Source organism: Lissotriton helveticus, chromosome 3_1 (genome assembly GCF_964261635.1).
Source record: "Lissotriton helveticus chromosome 3_1, aLisHel1.1, whole genome shotgun sequence".
NCBI lineage: Eukaryota > Metazoa > Chordata > Amphibia > Caudata > Salamandridae > Lissotriton > Lissotriton helveticus.
In genome coordinates, this window is record NC_136061.1 from 1,865,212,902 (window position 1) to 1,865,230,328 (window position 17,427).

Below are 17,427 nucleotides of genomic sequence, written 5' to 3' on the forward strand. Positions count from 1 at the left end.
CTGTACTGGAAGTTTTCTGACCTCTTTCTCGCCAGTCAGTTGAGCCCTGGATATCCTTCGCCAGACTGCAGCAACCATGGGGAAAAAATTGGTATCTGCCCCCACAGAGTCAATTAATACCTTAGACTCCTACTTGGTCCAAGTAGTCAGTAAAATCAATACCGAGAGAAGGCAATCTTTAGGCTTGAGCCAGTCGCCTATCCTGCCTATTGTGAGTCTCTCCCCAAGCGGTCTAAGCCCAGCTACACCGGATACCCTGCCTGATAACCCCCCCACAAATCTTACAGATTTACCCCAAGCTAACGGTATAGAGGCGGATGACCCTGACCGATTGATAAACTTAATCGATCTTTCAGCCAATTTCGCTAACGACTCCAACACTCAGGCTGACATAGTGGATGAAGTTTTTTCACCCCCGCAGCCCGCTACACGGGCGGTTAGAGCCTGTAGGAAATACGCAGCTAAACGGGGAGGGAAACAACAAAGCAGGAAAAAGCCCGCCACACCCCCGCCACGCTGTGAAGCGAATAATGGCGATTTTGACATCGACGCAGAGTCAAGACGCAGAGTTGACGACGATCTATTTAATAGGATCCAAGATATGATAGATATTAAAATCAGGACTATCATTAAGCCCCTGATTGGGAAGCTGGACAAACTTACTTCTGAAGTTAAAAAGCTGGGAGGGGTACAGAGTAAATTGGTAGAAGAAGTGGAGAACTTAGCTTCTCTTGTTATAGACATGCCAGCAAAGGATGTGGCGGTCGTTCCTAATGTAAGCAATCCACCATCCATCTTACAAGAGCTGCCGCCACCCTCTCCTCCTACCTCTCTATCTCAACCACCTCTATCTGCTTTCAGACAAGACACAGAAGTTGCAGACCCTCCCATTAGCGTAACCGCTGCCGAGGCAGTTATGCAACCTGAGGATGTCTCAGCCCAATTCATCTTGGAAGCCTCACCAGTAGTTCTTGTATTGGCCAACGTCCCTGTCTTAGCACAAGACAAAATAGAGTCTATTCAGGGCCTGAAAGATAAAGCGTTACATTGGCTCTCAAGCAATATGTATATGGCACACCAAGGGTTTGATAAATTGGCTGGGGATTTAATAATGACTAGGAGAGTATCTTGGATTGGGAGTAACCCTAAAAAGTTTAAGGGGGATTGTGTGATTTTAAACTTTGCCAACGCGGAAGTCTTGCCAGATATTTTGGCCAACATCTTTCCACCTCAGCGTCGCAGTGGCACTATAGTCCCGCTTACCCTTAAATTTTTCTACAGTAAATCGCAGCTGGTCACTACCCGCAGCATCCCGAACCAAAAGAGACCTACTAAATCCATTAGCTGGGGAGGGGATACTAGACCTCGACATCCTAATGGCCACCTTCAACCTATTACTAACCCAGACCTAGGCAGATTGAATTACTTGAATGAGCAATACACCAGGCCCACCATGCTACCTGAACTAAGCATGGCTAGCTGGGGTAATAATCATCAGGGTGTTAATTTTCGTGGCCAGGGGGACAGGTTTATCTTCCCGATGAATAATGACCAGTTTGGGCTACGCCCAACCATACCACAACCCATATGGAATATGCCAGCGCTTGGCCAGGGCCACACAGCTACCCCGCTTGGGTGGGGTTTTGGTACCAGAAACAGGTATGGCCCTCTATCAGATCTAAACACTTGCGACTGACTTATTGAGGGAGGAGATCTAGATGTTCCAACTCAAATTAGCGTAGACATACAAAGCCCCCTTCAAGGGGTAGTCAAAGAGGGATCTCCAACGCCACACATAGTAGAAGGGGTGGGGGAGGGGGCCAGGGAAGCTAGGCCTCCCACCGATTCCTGTAAAATCATAAGCTGGAACATTGCAGGCTTAAATACGAAACGCCAGGACAACGATTGGTTGAGTTTTATTTCAAAGAATCATATCATTGCCCTGCAAGAAACTTGGGACACATCCGCCAATATCTGGTGGGATGGGTTCACTAGTTTTACAAAACCTGCAGTAGCCAGCAGAGCGGGGAGAGCCAAAGGCGGCTTGGTTATTCTATTTTCTTTAGACCTGATAGGTAGTTACAGGCAGATTAGTACTGACTCTGATAACATCCTAATGGTCGAAAGGGTGATTAACAACACTAGTAGGACCCTATATGTTAATTTTTATAACTCTGGGAATAGCGACTATAGAGGGCGCAATATCGCTAACCTAGATAGCTTTTTATATTCAGTATCTCAGAATATCGAGTTCGCTTCTGAATTAATTTTATTAGGCGATTTTAACATTCACTTATGTAACCTAGCATGTAAGGGAGGGGGTGCCAGCGAGGTGGATGACGTTGACCCAAAGGGCCCTCACTTTGAACACTCTGCAGAGGGGCAGGAGCTAGAAGAACTGCTTGCTAATTATGATCTGTACGAACCTGATGGGGGTCTAAGAATGCCAACCTTTTCTGGTACTCAGTATGGTACAGTGATTGACTATATATTCGTCTCACAAGGCATCTTAGGACGGTCCAAGGATTATCGTACAGTACTAAGCCATTATAGCGACCATAACCCCGTACTACTTGAAGTGGCCTGGGGAGCCCTGATGGGGGTATCCCCAATTACAGCAAAATCCGCACAACCTCTGAGGGCCACTGATAATGACAGACGTGTGAAATGGGCCAAAGTGATCCCGGAAAACTTTTACGCGCTAAACTTCCCAAAAATTAAAGACAAGGTTGAACTCTGTAAAAAACCAGGTGCCCAAGGGAAAGAAATAATCGCAGCATATGAGGCAATATGTGCCCAGGTGTCAAAGGACCTCTTGGCAAAACCCATTAAGGGAACCACAGGAACAAAACGCTGGTTTGACTCCGCATGCTCAACTGCCCACAGAGAATTGTTGGTAGCCTTAAAAAAAGTGCCTAGGGCTAAAGATGATATTTCCAGACTAAGGAAAAAATTAAGCATGGGCGGATTTTGCGGATCCACGATTCGCGGATTTAGCGGATCCACGGATCGTGGATCCGCAAAATCCGCCTATTTAGCGGATTCAGCGGATTTGCGGATTGGGGGCGGGGCTTCCTCGAGTGTGTGGGCGGGGCCAAACGGACGGGCTTCCACGCGAGCGCACATGCCTCTTGTGCGTCTAAAAGGTCAGAGACCGATCAGAGCAGCATCGATGGGATATTTGGGAAGAAGGCACATCTGCCCAGCCTCCCAACGCTCACGATTTTTTTTGGGCTGATGAATGAGTCACTACATTTGCGCTTCAACTAGTTCCAGCGACCAAGTGTGTGTTACTATGCAATCGCGCCGAAGTGCGCAGGGGTCCCTTTAGTGAAATGTCCATCATAGTGGGTAAATGGCGGGAAGACGGTGCACACCTCAAGTGTGTGGGCGGGGCCAAACGGACGGGGCGTCCATGCGAGCATGCCTCTTGTGTGTATAAAAGGGCAGAGACCGATCAGCAGATTAGTTTTTGGGCTGATCAATGAGTCACTGAATTAAAGCTTCAACTAGGGCATATGCTTTATTGATATCTGCAAGTGTTTCCTGTTGAGGTTTATTTTTTTGTGCCAGGACCGTCGTGCCCGAATGAACCCTGCCCTTCATATTTACTCAAGAAGACACCACCGTTGAAATAATTTACGATGGCGCCGGCAAGCTGCCAGCGCCATCCTGCAATAGTTACTTAATTAGCTTCAACAGGAAGCTCCAACTGTTAAAATAAAGCAGGCGCTCGAGCCCCTGCTGTATCTTATCTATTAGAGCTTCCTGTCGAAGCTAATTAAGTAACCATTTGAGGATGGCGCTGGCAGCTTGCCGGCGCCATCGTAAATTATGCAGGCTTGAACTTTTGACCGCAAAATCCGCTCCGATCGCGGATTGCGGATTCTCGGTAAATCCGCGAGAGTTCGCGGATCGCGGATTTACCGAAAATCCGCAAAATCCGCGATCGGAGCGGATTTTGCGCTCATGCTTAGAAAAAATACAAGTCAGCCATAAAGAATCGTAAGGATACTATCAAACGTGAGGCCTGGGAAAATCTTCTCTCAGCGGCAGTGCTGAAGGACAGCAGGAGATTTTGGGAGATCATTAAACAACCTTTTTTCTCTGACGACAAAAACGCACCCATGGACTGCGTAATCACTGATGGTAAATGGTTGTCTCATTTTAAAAATGTATATGGGGGCGCGGATGAAGGAAACAATGTGGCCCCAATGCCCAGCATCAAGGCACAATCCATCATCTTTAACCCTGAAGAAGTGAAAAAGGCCCTCTTGTCAACCACAAAACACAAGGCTCCAGGCCCTGACGGAGTCCCTGCTGACTTTTTCATGTACTCTCCAAACCTGTGGGCGGAGGTTTTGACAAATGTGTTTAATGCTGCGAGAGGCAATCAAGCACCCACCTCGTGGGCCATATCCACAATTGTACCCATCTTCAAAAATAAAGGCCAGCGGGATGATCCCGCATGTTATAGACCTATATCCCTCCTGGATTCAACCATCAAAATCTTGGGCAGAGTACTGTTATCCAGATTGAGGGAGAATGTCGAGGGTTGTGGTGGGCTGTCCGAATTGCAATATGGTTTCAGAGAGAGAAAAGGGACCATTGAACAATGTATCAACTTGCATCTACTCATCTCCAAATACACTGTGGCCAAGGAGGGTTCTGTGTTCCTTGCTTTTATGGACCTCTCCTCGGCCTTCGACCTGGTCAATAGGTCAAAACTGTGGTTGATTTTGGTGGAAATGGGTATTGATGAAGCCTTGGTTGGTTTTATGGCGTCTATGCATCAGGAGCTTTTCGCAGCGGTTAGAGTGTCAAACCAAGGTAGATGCACCCCATTGTTTAAATCTTTAAAGGGGGTACGGCAAGGATGTATCTTGGCCCCCTTGCTTTTCACCATCTATATTAATGGCTTGGGAGAACATCTGCAGTGCCTGGAAGCGGACGTCCCGCGTGCAGGAGGCTCCGCAATCCCGGCACTCCTGTACGCGGATGATGCCGTGTTAATCGCTCGCACTGGCGTTGGTCTTCAGCTCCTTTTGGATGCCTTTGGCTCCTACATGGAGAATTTGGATCTTAAAGTCAACGCCACTAAGTCACATACGATGGTACTGGGGCGTGGGTGCACTAAAAAAACACATAAATCATTCTTTTGCAGAGGGGTTCCTGTCTCTATGGTGGCCACATTCCCCTATTTGGGGGTTCTGTTTGATCAGAAAGGTTCGTGGGGCCCACAGATAAGTGCAAAGAGGTTGGCTGTTAGCAGATCTTCCTCAGCGCTCCTGGGTTTCGCTGGAAAGTTAGGGGCCAGGCCCATGGAAGCTCTCTTAAAAATTTATAAGAGCAAGCCCGTTGCTATTGCATCATACGGGTCACCTTTGTGGGGGTATGTAAACCTTGACCCTATTCAGAGGGCAGAAAATAGATTTATCAGATCTCTGCTCTCTGTACCGCAGTCAACCCCAACCTATTCTATCCATAAAGAGGTGGGCCTACCCTATTTGGCAGATATACTGAGCCTAGCCCCCCTGACATTGTGGTTGAAAATGTGGCTGAACGAAGACCTGACTCTTAACCACAGAATTCTTCATGATGTCCTAGCACTTGATAAACATAGTAGTATTCCCTGGTTGGCGTACATAGCTAAATCTTTTTTAGAACTAGGTCGCCCCGAACTTTTTCTATCGCCAGAGAAAATTACGGCTGAAGATTTAGACCTTATAAAAAAGTCTTTTAAGGAAAGGAAGGAAGCGTGTCGTGAGGCCCACGAATTGCTGAAACCAGCAGTAAGGGCTCATAGTCTTCTGGTTAGTACACCCTCGCTCGCACCTTACCTTAGCTTTGTTACCTTCCCTTACCATAGGTTTTTACTAACTAAGCTTAGATTTAACCTATTACATTCTTGTCTAGGTTCCCTTTTTAGCTGGCAGAAACCAGACTTAGCTCCCCCATGTCGCTGCGATCATTTCTCAGTACAGGATACGATGCACTTTGTTATGTTTTGTAGTTTGTTTCATGAGCAGAGGAAAAAATATTTGTTGCCAATCCTGAAAGAAGCTGGCTTCATACAGGTGCGCCCGGCACTGCTCTTTTTACAACTTTTGTTAAATCCTCGCATCTCTTTCTGTACTGCTAATTTTTTGGTGGCCGCGGCTAGGGCGAAAACTGCTGGCCTAACCTCGCCTTAAATGAACTTGTTTTAAAAAAAAAATATATGTTTTCTATTTTTACATGAAATGTAAATATTTTATATATGTAGATAGTCTTTCTTAATGTGCAGCTTGTCTGCTGCTTTTTATGGATGTATTTTATGTGTGATGTTTTTGTGTTCGATTCTTTGCATGACTTGTAAAAGTCGAATAAAGATATTCTGACTGACTGACTGATAGTAGTCCCCCAGTTCCTATACTTATTCAGTAATATCCAGATAGCCCTGCCCCAATCATTCTTTAAAATGCTGTGCGGGCATTTAATCACATTGCCCTGGGCGGGCAAACAACCATGTATTAAATGGGAAACCATGATGCTTCCATATGAGCAAGGTGGATTTGAAGGGCCTGACCTACACCTATATTATCTCTGTGCCCAGGATCAATATGCGCACTTCTAGTACTACCCACAACCATACCTACTGGACTTAGTGGTGGAAGAAGGGGCAGCTCACCTGACACCGCTCAGCAATGTCCTAAGGCAAAAATGCACTGCAGCACGCTGGAAATCAACACAATACACTGCACCATTATTGCCTTGGTGGGTCTAGAGACGAGAGCATGCATGCTTCCAATATATGATCTTGCAATGCACTTTGGGCATCACCCTAAAATTACGGTCACACAGCAGGTGAGGATAATAACTCTTCTTCGACAAATGGGGCTGGACTCAATGAAAGACGCATATCCAGAAGGACAGTTCCTGGATCAGACAGACCTTGCATACATTAGCAATAGAACACCGGTATTCACGTTCACATATCTTCGCCTTAGGGCTACGATGACAATGCTATATCCTACATTTCCGATAGAGCCACCTGCATTGAAAACCCTGCAAACACTACTCACCTCCGCCACCTGCAGGCATTTGGTCATCAGACTCTACAACACAGATGTGTCGGGGGATAGACGATGCCAGATCCACTAGCGATGGTCTACTCCTGGAACAGGTACCTAAACACGCAAAGGTCATTGGAGGAATGGAGTTTTTGCTGTATACTGACGGGATGCTGACCTCAAACTGCAACTTACGCATCATTCATTTATTACAAGTTCCTCCAACAAACATACTACACCCCCTCTAGGCTTTTCGATACTGGCTGCAGAGGGACTCTTGCTGTGTTTGATGGGGGAGATCCGAGGCAGGTTTGTTGCATCTCTCCTGGGAATGCAGGCGGGTGCTCAAGTACTGGGAGACAGTGGTACACATCCTCAGAGATATGACAGCTGACTGAGTACAATGCATGCCCCAGATGTGCCTATTAGGATTAGTCAAACCCTTACCATCTGCAAACCGCAAGTTTGTTGCAGTGGCGCTGCTATTGACAAAAAGATTGGTAGCAATTAGCTGGGGTAAAAGCAGAGCACCAGCCGTACGCGTTTGGATAAAAGACATGGCCTACTGTAAGACCACACTGGAGACGTATGAGGAGGAGCTGCCAGTACCCTCACGTCCTCGCGACATGTTGGACCCGCTCATATAGTTTCTGGTGGGCAATCCAAACATAGTTCAAAGTGATATATAGGTGTCCTAAGGGAAATGGGAGATGGGGAGGTGTGTTCTCGCCATATAACTGAACTCTGCAAATGTGTGGGTTTGAATGGTGAAGGCATGTTGTTTATATGCTGTAACTAAAGTTTGAAAACCGAATTAAAAAAACACCAACAAAAGATTACGTTTGTCTTGGGGAAGATCTAATGAGTCTATATAGCCAGGGCTTTAATTGGGGATTAAGTTATATATCAAGAATTTGTGTTGTCAAATGTCTAAAACACACATCCCACGTTGTGTGGAGGTTACAACAGTTTTGGTTCGAGTTGCGGAACGAGCTAAGGATCTCACTGGGAGAAAATGTGCTTCATCTGTTACTTCTCCCAACATTTCATTTCAGTCCACCAGACATCAGCAATGAAGCAGACCAGACACTCACCTGATTGGGACAAGGACGGTGGGGTTTGTAATACCTTTGTTGGCTGGGGTGTCCATCACCTCTTTTGAGACACACTTGGAGTGCTGCACACCTCCCTGGCTCCCTACAGCCCCCCTCTTTAACTGGAGTTCCCCTCAGACTATCAAGGCTTCCTCTTATGGTGTGTCACTAACAAGGACTAGACAAAGTAAAGAAATCAGCTGTTTCCTTTGTGACTTTTAAGAGGAAAGGCCACAAAGAATTCTCCTTGGCAATGTGGATAGTTTTTGGTTAAAGATGAAAAAGACATCAAAACTAACCGGAGGCAGTGTAGAAGAAAGAGTCTCACATATTGTTCCAGGCTAAAGAATCCAACGTGGAAAATAGCCACAGAAAAAAACAATACTCATTGAGAAAAAGTATCTAAAGTGAGGGAGTAACAAAATGAAAAATAGGGAATTAAAAGGCTACTAGGCATCTTCCCAGATCCAAGTTCCCTCAAATAGGCCTATAACAGGAAATTACATCACAGGAAAATGGTTGACACCACTTCGGACAGGGAAGCTCTTGCAGAACTGAGTGGTTAGAAATTAATTTAGCCCTGATCACACCAACTGTAACAGGGAAATGTACTTGTCCTGTTTTTTGGCAGGCTCAAGAAAAGAGACCAAATACCTAATATTCTGTCCTTGATCCATCTGGCATTAATGAACCTCCTCTTTCCTCCGAACTCCCAGTCGGACATCCACAAGTGAGCACAGAGAAGCCCACCACTAGCAGAAATAATTCAAGGCTGCCACGAGGATGATATCACTGGCTTGTGGCCTGGGTGAAGCAGATGGTTCTGTCTGTAGAAGTAAAAGTCACTCATACTCTTGTCTGCCTTTTGTCCCCATGTTCAAGGGAAGACTTATAGAATGAGGAGTTGTTTTGCATAACATGAAGTATAGGGCTATTACCCCTAACTGAAAAGTTGCCCCGCCTTCTCAGAGCTAATTCATTAGAAAGGTCTCGATTGCTTCGCCATTCTCAAAATCTAAGCTGTCTGTCACCTCTTAACTGTGACATATTTCCTTTTATTTCCCACCAGCCACTATCAAGATGGGTTTTCTGGTTAGCATTCACCAGAATGTGCATACACTGTGCGGACCAGGACCCAGAACTCCAGCTTCATGGTATATGAGAATGCTAGGTGCACTGGTGGACAGAATATGACATTTATACTGCTGTGCAAGGTCAGAGGCCCTATTAGTCTTATTTTGATACTTTCACAAGCATTAAATCCACACCCTAAATTCTCTCAATGCACAAAGAGATTGCTTAGATATCAACTATCCCATAAGAGAACATACTGTAACCAATTCCCTACATTATTGAGTCCATACACTTAAGTATTTTCTTACTGAACTCTCCATCTTTGGCACATACCACTTTCTCTCAATACAGCCTTCATTCTCATCAAATGGCATCTCCCCTCATCAAGCCTTAAACACTCAATAGGGTCTCTCTGATTTCCCTCATTCCAGGCCTCATGCAGTCCATTCGTGTCTCCCTGTTCCCTCATAATGGGAACTGCAAAGAAGTCAGTCTGGTCTTTGTCATTACCCAATGAGGGGCCTTTATACATGTCAATGGACCTCCGTACATTCCCTGAAGACACGCCTTCACCCCTTCTTTGCAGTCTCTCCATTCTTATTGACATGCCGCATACGCTTCATTGGAGACTTTACCATCCCTCATTGCAGACTTAAATCACTTAATTCTCACTCATGCTGCCCAGATCACTACATTTTAAGAGATGACTTAGTTTATAGTGAGCGCTACATCATTCGGTCACTCACTTCGTCTTTTTGCCAGTGGAGGCAACGTGCTCCCCTATATCAGTGGCAAAATCCCTCTTTAGCTTCTAAATGGACTCCTCCCCATCCTATAACATCCCAGAGTACCCACAGGGCTGGATTGGCCATTCTGTCACTCTGGCATTTTCCTGGTGGGCTTCAAGCAAGGGTACTCACATTACCAAAACATGGCACCCCCCTGGTCCCAATCTACTTGCAGCCTCCTGCACTGTAGAGCTGCATTGGGGCATGTTTACATAGAGATTAGGCCACCAGAACGCCACTTTTTTTAGACATTCCTGTGGCGCAATGCCCTGCACCATATTTACAAAGCAGTGTTAAGCCACTTTGCGTGGCTTAATGCTGCTTTGTAAATATGGTACCCATTCACTCAGGTACCTGCAAGAAAGGGGCCTGCAACAGGTGTTGCTGTGGGTGTTCCACCGCAACATCCATTGCTTTTTGACACCGCCCCAGATTTACAAGGATGTGTTAATCTGAAGCAGTACCAAAAACTAACGCTACGCAAAAGAAGGGGTAAGATTGGCACAATGAGGTGAAATACTTTTATTTCTCCTCGTTTTTGCTCTTTCTATGTGCGCTGCAGCCTGCAAATCGCCTTTAAAGACCCAATCCTGCACATAAACAATCATTCCCTGCAACAGACGATAGGCAGCTGTTTTTAGCACAAGGCAAAACACAGGGGTGTGCCGTATTCTTGTACATATGGCACATCCCTGCGATTTGTTAAATGGCACAGCGCTGCAAAATTTGCCGCCGTGCTGCGTTTCCTTTGGAATATACCCTATTGTTTGCTAAGGCTGATCATGGTTTCCAGTCCCGTCCTGAGTGCTCACATTAAGGACTCTTGTAGGATTGAAGATGTGTGACCATTAACAACAGAGATGTGTTCTACTAAGAGATGACTCACAGTCAGCAAGAGTGGGGGTATTGTTTTACTCGTTAGTTAAGTTCTTCTTAAATTTAAAGGGCTATGGTACCTTTATTTCTTTAAAGGGCCATACCTTCTCGTTCTAGACTGGGAAGGTATCCTTTGTATTTTGGTACAGCACCGTGGAATCGAGGATTCCTCTTTGGGACAAGTGTGTCTGCAAATCTATAAAAACTATTTTGTGTTTTCGTTGCGGTGAGGTCGCTGGAGTGAATGACAGGATTTCTACAATGTTGATAACGACTTTTGCAGGACTTGTACTATCAGGTTTGAGTAAATAAAATTACAAGGAGTTAGGAGAGCTCCCGCTTGTCATTTCCGGGTCCAGTTCAGCAGCCTGGAGTAACAGACTCCGTGAACAACCACAGGCAGGGACACACCAAAAGCACAGTGCCGCATGACTTCTATTTCTCTCGTCCATTCCTTTCAGGTCTGAAGGGCCTGGGCCTCTGGTGTTACCATGGAGACCTCAAACAAAAAGAGTCCACACTGGCAGTCGCAGTGTGTGGCCTGCACCTCCGGAGCAGCAGCAGGGAGGGTGCAGTCTCTGAATACTGCACGAGGACAGAGGGCTGTCACTCTAAGCACCCATAGCCCCCTGCCCACTCGAGACGAGACCTCACAGGAAACACATTAAACACTGAAGAAAGACTCAAATAAAACTGATATGGGCCTGAGAGAGGGAGACTTGGAGGAAGATGGGATCTGCCTCCCGCCAGAACCCAGGTAAGGAATCGGAGGCACAAATGTCAGAGGGGGGAGGGGGAAGTGGTTGAACACCCACATGACTGCATAGTCAACGCCCACTGTGTCAAAGTGCTTAAATGCTATGCAATCTGCGATGTGACACTATGCAAAGAAAGACACAACTGGATTTTGTTTCATATGTATCGTTTTCTGTCGCATTCATGCAGTCTCTACCACTCTAGTAGTGTTGCATTTTCCAGTGTCGTGGTGCTCTGCTAATTAGAAATACGAAGGACGAAAGTCTAAACCATCCCAACAAGGATTTGAATCTTCGACGTTCAAGCTGTAAATAACCGTTATCAAATAGTGCACAAGCACATTCTCTTTACTTGCCCAAAGTTGTAATATGTTAACTTACCTCGATTTTGTATTATTCATGGTAAAAGTATATACCATGTTCTGTAGTGCTCAAAATGATCTCAATGTCCATTTGCGCTAGACTTCCTGATTCTGTGAATTCTATACAGTATTTTGGAAAATATATTGTGCTATAAAAATATCATAGCAAAAATATTGACTACTTAAATATTGTGAAGGTAAGTATATAGATATAGATTTATAGACTAACTATATTTCATTCCACATTCAAGTTTCTTGACCATATATATCTTCAAGGTGCGTAGATGTGTAACTAAGAATAGTGAATCTTCACTTGCCTGTCTATAATTACCTTGACAATATTGTGGTAGCCAATGTATTGACTAAAACTATTTTCAATTATAATATTTTTGTCGGTAATATTCTGGCATACAACGGGCCCAAAACCTACATGTTCCTAAGCACCCTTGTTTTAACAGTATCTGCAGTAGAGCTCAACAAAGGTGCCACTAGAGCTGGGATGTCTCTGGGCTGGAAAGAAAGAAGGTGGAGTTATAGCTATTTTCTGATTAGAACTATATTTGTTTATTAACATGAAACTTTTGCAATTGAAACAATAATACTGTAGTATACAGAGCTGGGTTTTCCTGGTTTATGCTAATCTAGTCCTCAACTCCATCTTGTTTCTTGGAGCATCCATATTACTCATTGTGTGTTTCTTTTTCTCATTGACACCACATGCAGCAAAATGTGCATTGATGTTTTGTAACGGCATAATGTTCTTGAAGAACCCTGAAGGGAGACTCTAGTTACTTTTTCAAGGCCCTTCCTGTTCATTCACTGTAGGTACTCATTCATGAGACTTTCCATTCTTCATGTAACCAGATTTGTTATGAAAAACACAAGAGGAGACCATCAGTCAAAGTGCATAAACCTAACAGATACCTTGGTAGAAGAAGGGCACCAAGCAATCACACATTAAATCACACCTGGTCAGGAAAGAGATCCCATCAGCCCACCCTGTTGGCGGTGATTCAGAAAAGGGGGTGGTGATGAACAGAGTGCCTGAATTAAGCAGACTCACCACCCCTTGTTGTAAATATTTTTGTCCACCCTAAGCGTGGAAGGGTATACTCAGACATGAGTCCCTTGCTCATTGCACCATCAGGATTCAAGCAAGCCGGGCCGAAGACGGCTGTAATGCCAGAAACCGGTCCCCGGAAGCTTGTTTCCTTCCCAGTGTAAGAATTGGCTTTTGTAGTCTGGTCTGCCCTGTTCCCATGATGCACTGGGCCAGGGACAGACTAATTTGCATACAGCCAGGTTCTGAAACTGGGATGGTGCAATGAGCTAAAAAACGGTGTTGGATCTAGCCCTGATTTCTTGACTGGGTGAGAGTATTCTGCTTAATTCAGAGACTCTGTCCCTCACCACCCCTTGTTGTAAATATATACACCCTGTTGGCGGAGCATCGTCATCTGGGAGCTGGTAACGAGTAGATCAATGCAGTCCAGCCATAGATCAGGGGAATGTGCTGCACTAGAAATTTAGAACTACTAATTGGCCCAGCCAAGTGTGATTTCAAGGGTGGTGCTAATGGTTTGCAGTGCAAAGTGACAGTGAAAAGTTAAAAATGGCTACTAGAACAAAAAATATGTTTAATAGGGATTATTCTAGTGTCAAGATTAAAACAAAGCCTGATAGTGTGAGAATATGACTATCTTATAGCAATAGGCAAAAAGGTCAACATGTTTCAGCCGTAAAGGTGATAGTACCCGGCTTTCGTCAGGACCTAAGGAGTGGTACGCTACTGCAAGAGAAATACAATAAGTGTATGTGAAAATCAAAAATTCATTACTTAAATGCTTGTACTTGAGTGGTTATCAACCACCCTACCCGAACTTGGCATGGTGTGACAGGTGTGATAAATATTGTTTCCAAGTTGGTACAGGTACAGCTTTCTTTCCTGTAAATCAAAATAAAAAAATCTTTAGTGTTGCTTGGTGATGAACCTAGGTCACCCAAAATACTGTATGGTTAGTTAATTGCCTTTCAGGAAATATTTTCTAGATGGCAAATGTATGTGTCCAATAAATGGCTCAGCATATAGTAGACTAGATAAATCATGTTAAATCAATTAAGTTGTACTCACCCAGCTTTGTGTGGGAGTACGCCTCACCTCACCAGGCACCTGCTCGGAGAATGATGCCCCGCTCTGTTGATTGATGTAGAAGAACACACATGTAAATGTGTCTCTTGAGGTGTATCAAATGTTACAACATTTTGAACCTTAGTTGTTAATTTGCCCATAGACCAATAGGCTACATATTGCAAGGCCAGAAATCAATATATATGGTCAACTTCCCTTGTCAAACAAAACCTATAAGCCCAGAGAACTCCCTATCTGAAGATATGGTGAGATGGAAAATACTATATCCCTCCCTACTGGGCAAGATAGGTTTAAGATCTTAAAATAGTTTTTTTAAAGTTTGCTTTTGCAGAGACTCAGAAAAAGAAGAAACAAGACCATGGTTATGGCTGTCTGACCCACCTGTCCGTCGGTACCCCCAGCCGTAGTCCAAGCCGAAGGGGAGGTGCCGACTCTGCAGGATGAGTCTGTTTTTATACCCGTCCTGATTGGTCAATTACCTTCAATTCATTGCAAAGCTTGTTCGCGCGCTAACAGCGCAACTGCGCTTTAGCCATTCAGCAGAGCCACTAATTTGGAGGGCTGAGCATGCGCTATACGTTTTTGGACGAGATCTACATAACGCGCATGTGCGTACACCGGAACATAGTCCTGTTCCACTGCGCATGCGCGCAAGTCAGAACACTGTATTTTCTACCTATGCACGGTCGATGTTTGTAAACAGACATCGATGACCCCCACCTGAAAATAACATTGTTAATAGTGGAATAATTCTAAAGGCAGAAGGTCTTACAAATCTGTTTACCCAAAGAGCGATCACACCATTAGAGGGAAGGATGTACCGAACTTTGTTGTAGATCGTGACTGAGTGATGTTCAATGTCCACAATAAGGAAACAATGGCTCCAGTATAACATATGTTACTAATACGGGCAGAAACATTCGGTATCATGCAATCAAACGCGGGAATGAAAATTGTAAAAAAATTGTTTTACAAAAGAACCCTTGATGTACCCAATTGAATCTCGAATTTTTTCTATCCCCTTCAGAAACCCTTTCAAAAAGCCTCATGCTTATTGTTAATATATAATTGCAATGTCAATTGTTCCTTATTCAATGTGATAAACCATATATCAATGGGCCCACGGTAATGAGTCAGTGATCCATCCATATAAGAGAGATAACAATGACAATTTTAACAACTGGATATTGAACTCTCTCAACTCCTCACTTCCCATTCAAAAAACCACCCTGAAAAGATCTAGGATCACTGCTCCCTGGTACTCGGCAGAGCTCAGGGAGAAGAAATGCCAGTGTAAAAGACTGGAAAGAAAATGGCGACTAGGGTACGCCGCATCGGACAAATCCATTTATAGAGAGGCGATTAGAGCCTATAAACAGGAGATAAAGACTGCCCAATCTACATATTATACCAGAAAAATCACCGCAGCCAGCTCCAACTCCAAAGAGATATATCAAATTGTGAAAAGCCTTACCAAGCTCCCTCAACCTTCTTTAAACAACTACCATCTGCAATCTCGTTGTGATGATCTGGTGGAGTTTTTCTTTCAAAAAATTTACTTAATCTACTCATCTTTTTCGGAGGGGGATTCGAACATCTATGCGGATTCGCCATCTTTACCTTCTCAGGAAACCACTTGTCACTCTCCACCCACGCTATATGAGTTCCCCTTGCTAAACTCAGAGAACCACTTGCCCCTCTAATGATGCAAGTGAAATCAGGTTCCCCTTGTGATCCTGCTCCTCCTCGCATACTGGCCTCCGTCACTCACACCATCATCCCCACTATGCTGGATGTACTTAATACCTCCATCTCCACAAGCACCGTCCCACCTATGTTCAAATAGGCTATGGTGCGGGCACTGTTAAAAAAAAACAACCTGGATACTAACAACTTTAGCAACTACCGCCCCATCTCACTATTCCCCTGGATCAGCAAAATCCTCGAGAAATATATAAATGGCCTTTTAACACCATTTCTCGAGAGCAACCATCTGCTTGACCCCACTCAGACGGGCTTTCGCCCTAAGCATGGGACAGAAACCGCCCTGCTTGCAGTGATGGAGGAAACTAGAGAGATTTTGGATTGAGGGGGATCGGTGGCAGTCATCCTCCTCGATCTAAGCGCTGCATTTGATACGGTTAATCATACAATTTTGTTGCAGCGCCTCCTTAATGTAGGAATCACAGGTAGAGCGCTACCGTGGTTTAAATCTTTCTTGAGTGACAGAACCTTTCAAGTTTATGAAGAAGATACCATCTCCTCTAGCAAACCCCTGGGCTGTGGAGTCCCCCAGCGTTCATCCCTGAGCCCGACGTTGTTTAACGTCTATATGAGACCACTGGCTGGGCTCGTCCGTCCATATGGTATTAAGATCATTACCTATGCGGACGATACTCAGCTGGTGGTCTCCCTGGTGCAGGATGACGGTTCACCAGCAGAGGTGGATTTGGCAGGTTGCTTAGAGAAAGTGAAAAACTGGATGACCTTGTCATGTCTCAAGCTCAACGGAGACAAAACAGAGCTTATGCTCTTGGGTCGATCCGCTCCAGTCTCAATCCATTCTATTTGGCACCCTTGTCTAGCCTTGCCACCAGCCCCTAAGGACTTCATAAAGAGTCTAGGAATCTGGCTAGACAGGTCCTTCACGTTCGACAGCCAGGCAACAAGGCTATCTGCCACCTGTTTTGGTCTCATTAGACTCCTTAGGAAGATTCTCCCCCTGCTACCCTTTGAGGCTAGGCAGATTGTGATTCAAGGCCTGATTCAATCTCGCCTTGATTTTGGCAATGCTTTGTATTTAGGAGCCCCAGAATTTACCTTACGTAAACTACAGATAATTCAAAACTGCGCAGCACGTACACTTCTGCAGTTACCACGCAGGCTCTCAGCCAAGTCTGGGCTGAAAAGCCTGCACTGGCTCCTCCCTGTCAGGGAGAGAATTAATTTTAAATCTTTGTGTATTGCCCACCAGGCCTTCTGGGAAACTGGCCCAGTGATCAATTACTCTCTGATCACCCCATATCATCCCAGCAAACAATTGCGTTCATCTCATGCTTTTTTAGCCATAGTTCCCAAGATCAGGAGATCAAGAGCAGGAGGTTGTTCATTCTCCTTTAATGTGGCCAAATTGTGGAATGCCCTTCTCCTCTATCTGAGATCTAATTCTGACCTGTCCTCCTTTCGTAAACAATTAAAAACGTTCCTGTTTAATAAATAGAGCTCTCCCTCGGCCCATGGGCCCCCGTAGGCAGCACCTTGGTCTCAGCGCTTGGAC

General features: G+C 44.9%; 1 protein-coding gene across 3 annotated transcripts in view; it reads left to right on the forward strand.

Annotated features, from left to right (window-relative positions):
* Positions 1–17,427, forward strand: part of LMNTD2 (lamin tail domain containing 2) — a 353,472-nt gene that overhangs the window by 82,459 nt on the left and 253,586 nt on the right. Inside the window, exon 1 of one of the 3 annotated variants that reach the window (XM_078682837.1) lies at positions 11,508–11,641. The exons of 1 other annotated variant lie outside the window; for it this stretch is intronic. In XM_078682837.1, the coding sequence (XP_078538963.1) occupies positions 11,583–11,641 (59 nt within the window). In that variant the 5' untranslated portion in view covers positions 11,508–11,582. Of the gene's footprint in view, positions 1–11,507; positions 11,642–17,427 lie in introns of those variants that run through there. One more of the 3 variants, XM_078682835.1, reaches the window with a different exon arrangement.